This window comes from Pimephales promelas, chromosome 10 (assembly GCF_988280905.1).
Source record: "Pimephales promelas chromosome 10, fPimPro1.hap1.1, whole genome shotgun sequence".
Lineage (NCBI taxonomy): Eukaryota > Metazoa > Chordata > Actinopteri > Cypriniformes > Leuciscidae > Pimephales > Pimephales promelas.
Genome location: NC_142778.1, coordinates 26,741,381 through 26,752,817, shown reverse-complemented (window position 1 = coordinate 26,752,817; position 11,437 = coordinate 26,741,381). Strand labels below are relative to the sequence as shown.

Sequence of the window (11,437 nt, the reverse complement as noted above, 5' to 3'; positions counted from 1 at the left end):
GTGTAAATGTGTCCACGTGAGCGTGTGATCTTGTTGTTGAGCATATTCAGAGGGCAGTGAAGTGTGGTGGCCAGCCATTGGAAGGTGGCTGTTTAAATGGTCTCCATGGATACTGCCTTTCAAGGACACTTTTGAACAGTCGCATTGCAACAAATACAGCCATGAGAATTGTTACACATACAGTATGTTCACTCTTCTCTTATTTATCTCGTTTATACCTATAAACCAAACAATGGTACATAGTTATATTTATGAGTCTCAAAAGAAATGGATTGGATTCAATCACTTCAAAGATATGTGTGACAAAATACTGTTTATGTGCCCACTGGTTAGAAGCTCCATGGGATGTCCCAATTCTCTGGTCTGTTTTGTCCGCTTCAGTAAAACAAAGCCACAAGTGGGAGGAGGCAAGAGATAAGTGCAGGACTCCACAGCTTTGAACTTGTTATGCAAAAGAACTGTAAATGCGTATCTTGTTTTCTGCCATACTATGTCAGTTTGGGATAATTACAATTGTTTAATGTTTTTGACATAGGTCTCTTAATGTGCTCTTGGGCTCCGTGTATTTTTGGTCAGTAAATACAATAGTAAAATTGTTACTATTTTATTTTAATATTTTAAAGGGGTGATGAACTGAGAAATCAAATTTTCCTTGAGCTTTTGACATCTAGAGATCATCATATTATAAGAATATCCTGTAAGTTTCAGATCTGAAAACGGTCCAATAAAAGCTCTTATTGAAGCCAGGCTCAGCAAACGACTCGTTTTTCAAAGTGGGGAACTATGACGTCAGAGAGGATAAAACACCACCCCCGCAGAAGAAGATCAACGCCTACTTCAACGCGGCTGGTTTAGCCCCGCCCACCGATTCGCGCATTACACGCATAGCTAAATAACATAGATACCTACCTTGTGATGACAAACCGGACCGTGAAACTGCAAATGCAAAACTGTTATCCACTCACAGCAGTGGGCATTTACTTCCAAGTCTTCAATGCGAGACACCCATAAAAACCGAAAGTTTTTGAGCTAGGCTCAAAACTAGGGTAGAAAATAGCCTATTACTTATTCATTTTGATGTTTTTTAATGTAAAAACCAAGCGAACGTCATAAGTTGACCTCAGACAACAATATAAAAAATTAAAAAGGCAGTTCATGACCCATTTAAAATATAATTTTCTGTATTTCTTTGATGGCAAAGCTGAATTTTCAGCAGCCATTGCAGACGTTATTCATGATCCTTCAGAAATCATTCTAATACGCTGATTTGTTGCTTTAGAAACGTTTAATATTATCAATGTTAAAAACAGTTTCACTGCTTGCAGGTTTTTTGGAAACTCTGATACACCATTCATAGGTTTGGGTTATGTAAGATTATAAAAAAAACAAGAATTAACACTTCAGCAAGGGTACATCCAATTGCTAAAAAGTGACACTAGAGACATTGTAATGTTACAAAAAAATGTATTTGAACTTTCTATTCATCAAAGAATCCTGAAAATAGTGCATCACAGTTTCCACAAAAATACCTTTTAACTTTTTTTGAGTGGTAGTGTACATGTACTCACAGAAAAGAACAATTGTGGGTGCCTGTTTGTGTGTGCACATGAGAAAAGTCGGTCTATGTTGTGTGCATTCTTTCTCTGTGTGTATGGCAGCGAGGGGGTGTTGATTTATGTGTGAGTTCTCTCATTGAGTTGAACAGAGCAGTAAGAGTCTGGCCTCAGCAGCCCCTGATCTGAGCCCCATCTCTCCGCTCCATTTGCATTCACTGGCTAAAGCTGGCTGGCAGGGCAACACTCGCAACTTTCTGTTCCAGGCTTTGAACCGTTCCAAAAGTTTTTATTGACTTGGAGTGGAGGGGACAGAAAGAGAGAGAGAGTGGAGAGGGGAGAAGAACAAGAGGAAGAAGACAAAGATAAAGTGCAACTAAAACCTTAGACTTCCACAGGAACAGGGGAACAGGTGCTAAGCCGAAATAAACGAAGCTGGAGGCAGGTGAGTAGGAAGCAGAGATTAAGATAAAGAGGGTTGGAGGGATAAGATGAATGAACAGAGGGAAGAAAGTGAGGCTCAGAATGAAGTTCTGTAGCAATAGCATAGGTCGAGGGAGGAGGGGTTGGTGTGTTTTCAAACTTTTTTTATGAATCATTGCCTTCATGCATTATCTCCGCACTGTATCCTCTTTATTGCTCTGTGTTGCTGTGGCTGTTTACGTAATAACGAGAAAGTGCTTTGTATTCATTGTGCGTGTGGGTTTTCAAGAGGGAGCTGTTTGATTGCATTTTATTTCTTTATTGTTCACCAAAATTATTACACCTCTGACCGACTACAGAAATTATTAGTTATTAGTAAAACACTCAGAGCTCATATTTTAGGTCACATATTATGATTTTATCACTGCAAAAATTGTATTTAGTATGGTTTTGTGTTCTTGGAGCTCCTTCAAGGACCTGCTGTCTCTAAATTGAAAAAAGAAAAAAAATGATTTTTCAAAAGCGGGTCACGGAGAGTAAAACTCAATAGGCTTCGGTTATGTCACTGTAAAGCCAGAGTTTTATGGTCCACTATATGGTTTCTTTACTGTGTCTAATTAAGGAACATTTTATGAAAATGCATTTAATGAAAAAAGATGCTTAAAGTAAATCTGTTCTGGCACTTTTAAAATTGGTAGAAGATTGATCACGTGTGTGATTGTCATTAGCTGTTTTTGTTGTTGTTGTTGTTGTTCAGAATGGCTTGGGATTATATTAAAAATCTGACCAATATCATTTTGCAGATAATTATTTCCATGTTATGGCTCACATTAAAATTTGGCCTATACATTCATTAATTCATTCCTTCAATTCTGGGTGAGTTTCATTTAAACCGGGCTATGGTAATGGGTTTTTCATGTATTTCAGTAGTTTTGTTACTGTATATTGTGTTTATTGTTAAAAAAAATCCAATAAACAAAACTCAGACCTAACATGTGGAACAATGATTTGGATAATGTTTGAAAATTGTAGTCTTTTTTTTACAGAAATGATGGAGAGTACCATTAATGTTAAATATAGAATATGGGCCAATATATTTACATTCATGTGTTTGGTAGACGCTTATCCAAAGCTACTTGCATTGCATTTAAGATACACATTTTATCAGTTCATCAGAGTTCAATCAAACTCATGGTGTTGCTAGCCAAGTCAAGTCAAGTCACTTTTATTCATATAACGCTTTTTACAAAACAGATCATATCAAAGCAGCTTTACAGAGATAACATGAAAAAAAAAAAGTTTGTTTCTAGAAGAAAATTACATTGTCGTCCACCTTAAACGCACACTATGCAACAGCTTCAAAGTCATTTCGGTGGTAAACAAACACATGGTAGGGCGAATCATCCGGGTAGTAAAGATTGGGGGGGACGCTGCTGTGCAATGCAAGTTTGAGAGGAGCGCCCCCAACAAATCTCGCGAGAATCCCGACATGCTTTACGGCAACGACGTCACACACGTCAACCACAATATGAAGCACGAAGGCGAAGTCTCCGCAACTGTGATAGATTGAAGAGCGCGTACGAGTGAAGACTGCACGTGTGCCGCCACAAGAGACAATATGTGTCCATGACACTGATAGCAGCAGACACAAGTTCAAAAACACATTTTATCTCTTATTTAATGCAAAAAGTGCACATTATGCAAGATTTGTACCTTAAAGATGAACTGAACTGAAATTTGAGAAAAGGTGATATAACAGATGTATTTTATTTATTCTCATTGGTACAATTTTTAAAATGGCAGAATTTGTTAAAAGGGATAAAATGGTACATTGAAAGTGTTGTTTTTGTTACACGGGCGCCGCCATGTTGGATTTCAACGTTCGACTACGTCACTGGCATGGTAAGCCACTCCGTTCTCTACCCGCACCAGCAGAATAGCCGTAGCTTGTAAACAGTCCGAGGCTCGCTGACATGGCTGAGGAAACAGATTTTTTAGCGACACACTATTTAGAGATGTGTACTTTCGTCAATGAGTACATGAAACGTCTGACAATGCACGAAATGTTTTATTTACACAAGTTACAAGTTCAATGCATCACGTTAACGTTACTCGAATCCTTGATATTCGGGTGAGGGGGAAAAGATCCCTGATGTATAGTTCACTGTAAAGGATGGGATTCTCCTTCCTAAATGCACCCTCGCCCATAGAGTGAACTGCCAGTACGCTGTTAATCTAAACAATCTGAGAAAAGTCTAACAAGTTAGCCCAGCCGTCACCTATTCGTAAAATACCCTGCTAAGTTACTTATGGGGCGCTCGCGTCTCAGCTCGGACATCCATTAGAGACAGCATAGCCTCCTTCAACACGTTTCTCTCACCGAACAGCATCCGAAATGAACGGTGCATGGTGATGCATTTTTCGCCGATCAATAAATGTCCATGTTGACCTCTCTGCAACAGATCGTCTCCGTGCAGTGTCTATGCTCCACAGAACTCGCGCCCAGTCACTTTCCCCCAAACGATCCTGTACTGCAAGTGAAGCCTGAAACTGATCGTCCTCCATGTGGTGGTAGTCAGACACTACCGGCCTGTCCCTCACGGGCTCAAATGCGTAATCCATGCCGTTAAAAGTACTCATTTTCGTCTGTGTATACAGGACCTACAGCTGTTGTCTATGGCGTTCCGCGGGTCCTACCATGCCAGTGACGTCATCGGAACTGCCAGCGCTAACAAGCGCAATTTTGCGTTGCTTAAAAAAGCTATATTAATATATATTTTTAAAAAATGTTTAGTGTAATTTACTTTTAATTGTCATAAACAACACGTTTTCAACGTCGATATTTTTCAGTTCAGTTCATCTTTAATATAACAGCTTCAAATGGGTATCAGCCTGTGAGTGCACAGACCACTCCATGGCAGAGCACTCTCCGTGAGTGGTATTTGTAACATTAAGAACTCCACACTGACTCTAGAGGTCGCTGTTTGACAAAAAAAATTCCTGCATAGTGTGCCTTTAAGTAAGGCAGATCACTAATATAGTTGAATATTAAATGCAGTGGATTAAATGAGCTACAAGAATGCAATCCAATGTTTAATACTATGTTCAATGCTTCAAACAGGTAGGTTTGTGATTGGTTGACCTTCAAATGCACTTAGAAAAGTAAAAAGTTTCATGTATTGAATGACACCCAAGGCAATAGGGATGAGGTAAGTTTAAGTGTTATTGAAAGGATCACATGGCAATCTGTCAATAGTATGTAAGCCTATATGCTTTACCTGCTTCTGTAAATGTTTGCACTCGGTACTTTTTTTTTCTTGCCTAGTCAATATATGATTTATATGCAGGCTCTCTAGGGGTCATGGATATCAGGATGCAACGAGACGAGGCATCAGCCCAGGAAGTGTTCAGCTACGCCCAGATGTCCACCCTGGAGCGAAACAGTGGGGTAGGGACTCTAAGTCGGCATCTGGAGCGGGAGAGGTTGGAGAGAGACAGCTACACGGTGGATGTGAGGGCCAGTGACCTGCAGCTGGATCGGCCTGGGCCATTACATCCCTGCTTTAGCTACAGAATCTGGCTGTACAGCGTTGTCATAGGGGTAAGAGCTTTGGCTCAGCAGATTTTCACTCCTGTGGCTAACGGACTTAAAACACTGTTTTTCTTAAATCCACCTGTTTCTAACCCCCAGAGCAGCTTGCTGATAGCGGCAGCTTTCTCTCTCTATATGGGTAATGTGTTTCCAGCTGCAATGGACTACCTGCGTTGTACTGCTGGATCTGTGAGTGTCTCTTCTACTCATGGATGAGGCCGCTGGTCAGTTTGACATTGATATTTGTTTTGTTTCTGGCTTGTAGAGTATTCCAGCTGCAGTGGTGAGCTTTGCTATTGCCAAGAACAGACAAGTTGCAGTAAGTGGATATTTTTCAATGTAGATTATATTGGTAAGATAGTTACTTTTTATGAGTATAAGGCTATCATGACAATGTTTTCTGTAGTATTATATTGCACAGCTTAGGTGAACACAAGTATCAAACACACTCATCAAAAATCTCTATTTACTCGTCTTTATTGGAATATCTGCAGTAACACTTTACAATACGGGTGCACTAATAATCATCAATGTATGCTTAATGCACAGATAATCTTGAGTTAATGTATAACTCATAAAGAACCATTAATGAATGATTACTGCATCAGCAACTAATAAAGAGTCTATATGATTAATAGATTAAGCAGTACATGAATTGCTATTAATTCGATGTGTCATTGTGTATTAATTCCTTAATAACATATTTTATGAACTAATAGGGTAAATTAATGTGTTAATTACCACAATTAGTCAAAGCTATGCACTTCAACTTCCACTTGTCTGCTTTAATTAATCATTAGCTAACGATTTGCAAAGGCATCACATTGTTATGACTTTACTTGTTGGGGCACATCATTATTAACTAGTCATTTAGTAATTGTAGTAATTTGCACATGAATTTGCACTAACAATGAAGTAATTGATCATGTATTAATGCATATTAGTGTACCTGTCAAATTATCTGGAAGTTGAAATACAAGGCTTTGGCTCATTCTGGTAATTAACATATTAATTAATACTATTAGTTAAAAAAATGAGTTATTATGGAATTAATCCACAATTACATATTAAATTAATAACAATTCATGTATGAACTAATACATTAACATTAACATACATACTCTTAATTAGTTCCTAATGTGGTAATCATTAATGAATAGCTTAGATAATCATTAGTTACAAATTAATTCAGTATTATCTGTGCATTAGTTAAGCATGACTTAATCCTTATCAGTGCACCCGTATTGTAAAGTGTTACTGTATCAGTATAACTTTATAATATTAAATATTACTTCAATTTCTATCAATCAATATAGTATTAAGTCAAACACTGTTCATCAATCAAGTTTCCGGCAGCAAGTTTTTGGCAGCATGTGGCTATAAATCATGATGTATTAATCCCCCTGATTGAGTTTTGGCAGATTATTTACATTTTCTATTCACATTTTATTATGTTTACAGGTCTCAGACTTTCAATTGGTCTATGTGTCCTCCTTTGCTGTGACAACCACGTGTCTGGTGTGGTTCGGCTGTAAACTCGCCATCAATCCCTCAGCCATCAATGTGAGAACATCACAACTCTAATACCCCTAAAATGTTTGTCAGGTAACCTAAAAAATATGTGTTTCATGTGGTAATATCCAAATGAAATGGTTTTGCGCAAGCCTAGTATATTTTATAATATGACAATGGCAAAGCAAAAGTCATTTTAAAGAATTTGGAAGAAAAAAGGTTTCTTAAATTTATTTATTAAATAATGTGCTCTGCAGACAGTAAGCTATGATGTTCATGTAAAAATATATACAATTAAAACAGTTACTGCTATCTGTCATTCTAAAGATTAACTTTAACCTGCTCCTGCTTATTGTGCTGGAAGTGCTCACGGCTAGTACTGTTATCCTATCAGCTCGCTCAGCGGAGGACTGTTGCAGACACTGCAAGGTGTGTATAAAGAGTTTCTGACCTTTTATGTATATCGACTGACTGCAGTATATCATCATTTTTGGCCTGTGTTTATGCAAATTGTGTAATGATTCAAAAAATGATCTATGATATTGCATTATGAATTATGCTTGCTTAGTGGAAATTGAAATTCAGTTTCTATCTGACTGAGACACACTCTTAAATAAATCTGCATAGGAAATTGCAAAGCTACTGGTCATTTTCTGCCAGAACATTAACCATTACGTTTATGGACATTTCCTTAAAACCCTAAACTCAGTGCAACGCGTAATTCAAAAGTACAGGTTTAACACCTGTGAAAAATTAATGCAGTACTTTGGGTCCTATTTTTACAGACTTTTCTTGAGATAAAATTTGCCTTAATGCAAAATAACTGCAAAATCCTTTTATGCTAAATCCCTGGAAGCTATTATCACCATGTGATATGTCTTTGACTTACTGTATCTGTCTCTAGCTTATGACTTTACTTGTTGGGGTACATCATTATTAACTAGTCATTTAGTAATTGTAGTAATTTGCACATGAATTTGCACTAACAATGAAATAATTAATCATGTATTAATGCATATTAGTGTACCTGTCACATTATCTGGAAGTTTAAATGCAAGGCTTTGGCTCATTCTGGTAATTAACATATTAACTTTTATGGACATTTCCTTAAATCCCTAAACTCAGTGCAACGTGTAATTCAAAAGTACAGGTTTAACACCTGTGAAAAATTAATGCAGTACTTTGGGTCCTATTTTTACAGACTTTTCTTGAGATAAAATTTGCCTTAATGCAAAATAACTGAAATCCTTTTATGCTAAATCCCTGGAAGCTATTATCACCATGTGATATGTCTATGACTTTTTGTATTTGTCTCTAGCTTATGTGATTTACATTTTATATGTGCTCATGTCTCTCTGCTCTTTTTCTTTTCCTCATTGCTATCATCCATCTCTTTCCTCCAGCCAGTGTCTGATGGCCCTGTGGTTGTGACCCCAGCTTCGTTCCCCACACGTCTTCTCAAGGCCTATGTCGTGAGTTGCTTACAAATTAGATCATTTGTGAGTGTATCTGCTGTATATCAACACAAAGAACACTGTAGATCTGCTGCTCTTTCTTTGTTGCAGGTAATTGAGGTTATACTGGGCATCGCCGCTGTATTCGGAGGAATTATTGCTCTCAATTTGGGTGCTCTCCTCCCAGAGCCATACCTTTCTGTCACTTTCTTCTGGATCCTGGTAGCTGTGAGTTCAGCTTATTATATAAAATATTATTTAATTTCAGATTATGAATGTTTCCGTTCGGTTCTTGATGGTTGTTTATGTGATCCCTCTGCAGTGTTTCCCCAGTGCCATTGCCAGCCATGTGGTGGCAGAATACCCCAGCAAGAGTCTGGTGAGTCACCATCAGGGTCTCTACAGCATTAAAGCAATGCAATCAAACATCCCTAAAGGACATTCGCTATTCTCATTCATTTAGCTGCCTGAATGCTTTCTCTTTAGAGTGATTCTCTCTCTCATTATTTTTTTTTTCTCTTTCTTTCCACTGCTGTAGGTGGAGATGCTGATTGCTATAAGTAGTGTGACATCACCACTGCTTTTCTCTGCTTCTGGATTCTTGTCCAGCAGTGTGATTAATTTTATTGAAATCTTTATGCATGAAGTGACATTAGTCAAGGTGAGTCATTTCTGTGCATCAAATCAAATTAGTTTCAATATGACCTTTTTGACGCCTTAAGGGAATAGCTCACTCAAAAATGAGAATTATTTATTCGCCCTAATGCTGTGTTGTGTGGGATTACAAATTTAAGAATCTGTATAAGCTCTGCTGATTCTACATCCTGACATAAAATCACATGACAAACTACAGTAAGGTGAAGTCCATTGTATTTAGCATTTAAGGTTAAGATGATTATATCAGATTTATGATTCTGTTAAACAGAGGTTTCTGCAAATCCTGTTCTTGTCAGTCAAATGAGCCAAACAACTGACAATCCCAAACTAAACTAAGACTTAAAAAAAAAAAAAAAAATTGGTAATTGAAATAAAATAAAATAAATATATTGGATGAAAAACTTAAAGGCTTAAATGAAAATTAGAATGTTGCCATGGCAGCTAATTGAAATAAATATGTTTACACTGAAGTATTAAATTTACTAAACCTAAAACTGAAATGAAAATTAATTAAAGATACTTATAGAAAAAAATGACAAATGTAACAGTAATAAATTTACTAAAATTAAAATGAACTCAAAATAAAAAAATGAAGGTAATTCAAAATAATAATAAATACTATAATATAGATAAATAATAATAAAATAACATTGCCCTCTTCTTCTCCAAAATATGATGTTATTCTTCTATGAAAAAGTCTCAGGTTACGTATGTAACCCTGGTTCCCTGAGAGGGAAAATTCATTAAATATTAAAAAATATTACTCTGTAATGAAAATATTCTTCTGCGCTGCAGTTGTGAAATCATGTTGGGTATCAATGACATCATCGAACATCATTGTTTCTGACGTGTTTTGTGACCAAACAGTATTTTAATTGAGAGCTGTTCTTTATTTTTAAATCTATTTCCATTTCTTTATTTTTTATTTTAGTCATTCTAATACAACTTCAACTTGTTTATTTAATTTAGTTGCCAAGGCAACATTTAGATTTTTTTTTTAATTTCTTTAAAAAATCTTCTTTTTTTTTTTCATCTTACAGAAAAACATTTTTAATTATTTACAATAACAACACTGCTGAGTTCAGAATAAAAAAAGCATACAGGTTTTGGCTGGGTGAACCATCCCTTTAAACTCTGGAATTCAGATACATGTTCACCTTCACACCCATCTTGAAGGTCGTTTGAAGCGTGCTAAGTATGTGAATGTATGTTGTTGATGCAGCAGACATATGACATACTGCTGCTTGTCCTGATGGGACTGCTGCTGGTGCAGGCGGTGCTGATGTTAGCCACCGTAATAAAGTGTGCTTCCTACAAGAGCCAGCTCCGCATGGGACGTACTGAATGGGACACGCTACAGAAAAAGCACTGCGAGGTAAACACACAAACAAACATACACCCCATGACTGATGGGTCAGTTTAAGAGTACATGAAATGTTGTTATATGTGACTATAACTGCAGATGATGTTAGCAAAAAAATAATAATAAAGGAAAACGGTACTGTACGGTGCCAAATGTAGCATGAAACACAATCACAGTGGAATGGTATGGTAGAGTTGTTTCGCTCCTTTTATTCTGTGAAAACACACGTGGGGGATGTTGTAATTAACAAAGAAAGCTCTCAAGGTGGTTGTTGGACCATTTCTTTTCCACCATCTCATTCTTTTCTTACAGCAACACACATCAAATGGCACACTAAGGGATTTTGACAAAGAAAAGGCCTGGAAAGCAGTGGTGGTCCAAATGGCCCAGTGACCAAAGATACAGGCAACAGAAGGAAACGCAGTACACTGAGAAAAAAAGTCAATGTACAAATATGGAAGATATGAGAATGTCAGTTGGAAGAGCATCACTTTTCGGGGTATGAAACTTAGTTCTGTCATCTGCTACATTTAAGAGTCGGACACCACCGGTTAAAAGTTTGGGGTTGGGATTTTATAGTAAGAATTTTTTTTTTTACAAAATTTATACTTTTATTTAGCAAAGATATATAAATTGATCTGAAATAAAAGGAAAGACATTCACATTTTTATATAAAACTAGTAGATATGTCTATTTCAAAAACATGCTGTTTATTTGAACTTTTTAGAACATTTTTTTTTTAAAGTATCACAGTTTCTACAAAAATATTAAGCAACACAAGTGTTTTCAAAATTGATAGTGATGATAAATGTTTCTTGAGCACCAAATCAATAGAATGATTTCTGAAGGATCATGTGGCAAAGATATTGCTGATGAAAATTCA

The 11,437-nt window shown here is 36.7% G+C and overlaps 1 protein-coding gene across 3 annotated transcripts; it reads left to right on the top strand.

Annotated features, from left to right (window-relative positions):
- Positions 1-1,711: 1,711 nt before the first annotated feature.
- mlc1 (modulator of VRAC current 1) lies at positions 1,712-11,033 on the top strand. Of its 3 annotated transcripts, none has more exons than XM_039650384.2 (12): positions 1,712-1,998; positions 5,324-5,577; positions 5,668-5,757; positions 5,834-5,887; positions 7,030-7,131; positions 7,408-7,509; positions 8,484-8,552; positions 8,646-8,762; positions 8,857-8,913; positions 9,073-9,195; positions 10,417-10,566; positions 10,867-11,033. In XM_039650384.2, the coding sequence occupies exons 2-12, from the start codon at positions 5,338-5,340 to the stop codon at positions 10,945-10,947; spliced, it is 1,185 nt and encodes a 394-aa protein (XP_039506318.2). In that variant the 5' UTR covers positions 1,712-1,998; positions 5,324-5,337; the 3' UTR covers positions 10,948-11,033. The 3 variants fall into 3 exon arrangements, with proteins under 3 accessions (XP_039506318.2, XP_039506317.2, XP_088972503.1); XM_039650383.2 differs by having other exon boundaries at positions 10,414-10,566; XM_089116377.1 differs by lacking the exon at positions 1,712-1,998 and adding an exon at positions 2,145-2,232 and having other exon boundaries at positions 5,333-5,577; positions 10,414-10,566.
- The last annotated feature ends 404 nt before the right edge of the window (positions 11,034-11,437 follow it).

Bases quoted from the DNA above. Each gene is read 5' to 3' on its own strand.
- mlc1 (XM_089116377.1), top strand. From the start codon at position 2,160: ATGCATTATCTCCGCACTGTATCCTCTTTATTGCTCTGTGTTGCTGTG. The intron at 2,233-5,332 runs GCTTTGTATTCA...CAGGCTCTCTAG, and splicing joins TTACGTAATAACGAGAAAGT to GGGTCATGGATATCAGGATG. The intron at 9,196-10,413 runs GTGAGTCATTTC...TTGTTGATGCAG, and splicing joins ATGAAGTGACATTAGTCAAG to CAGACATATGACATACTGCT.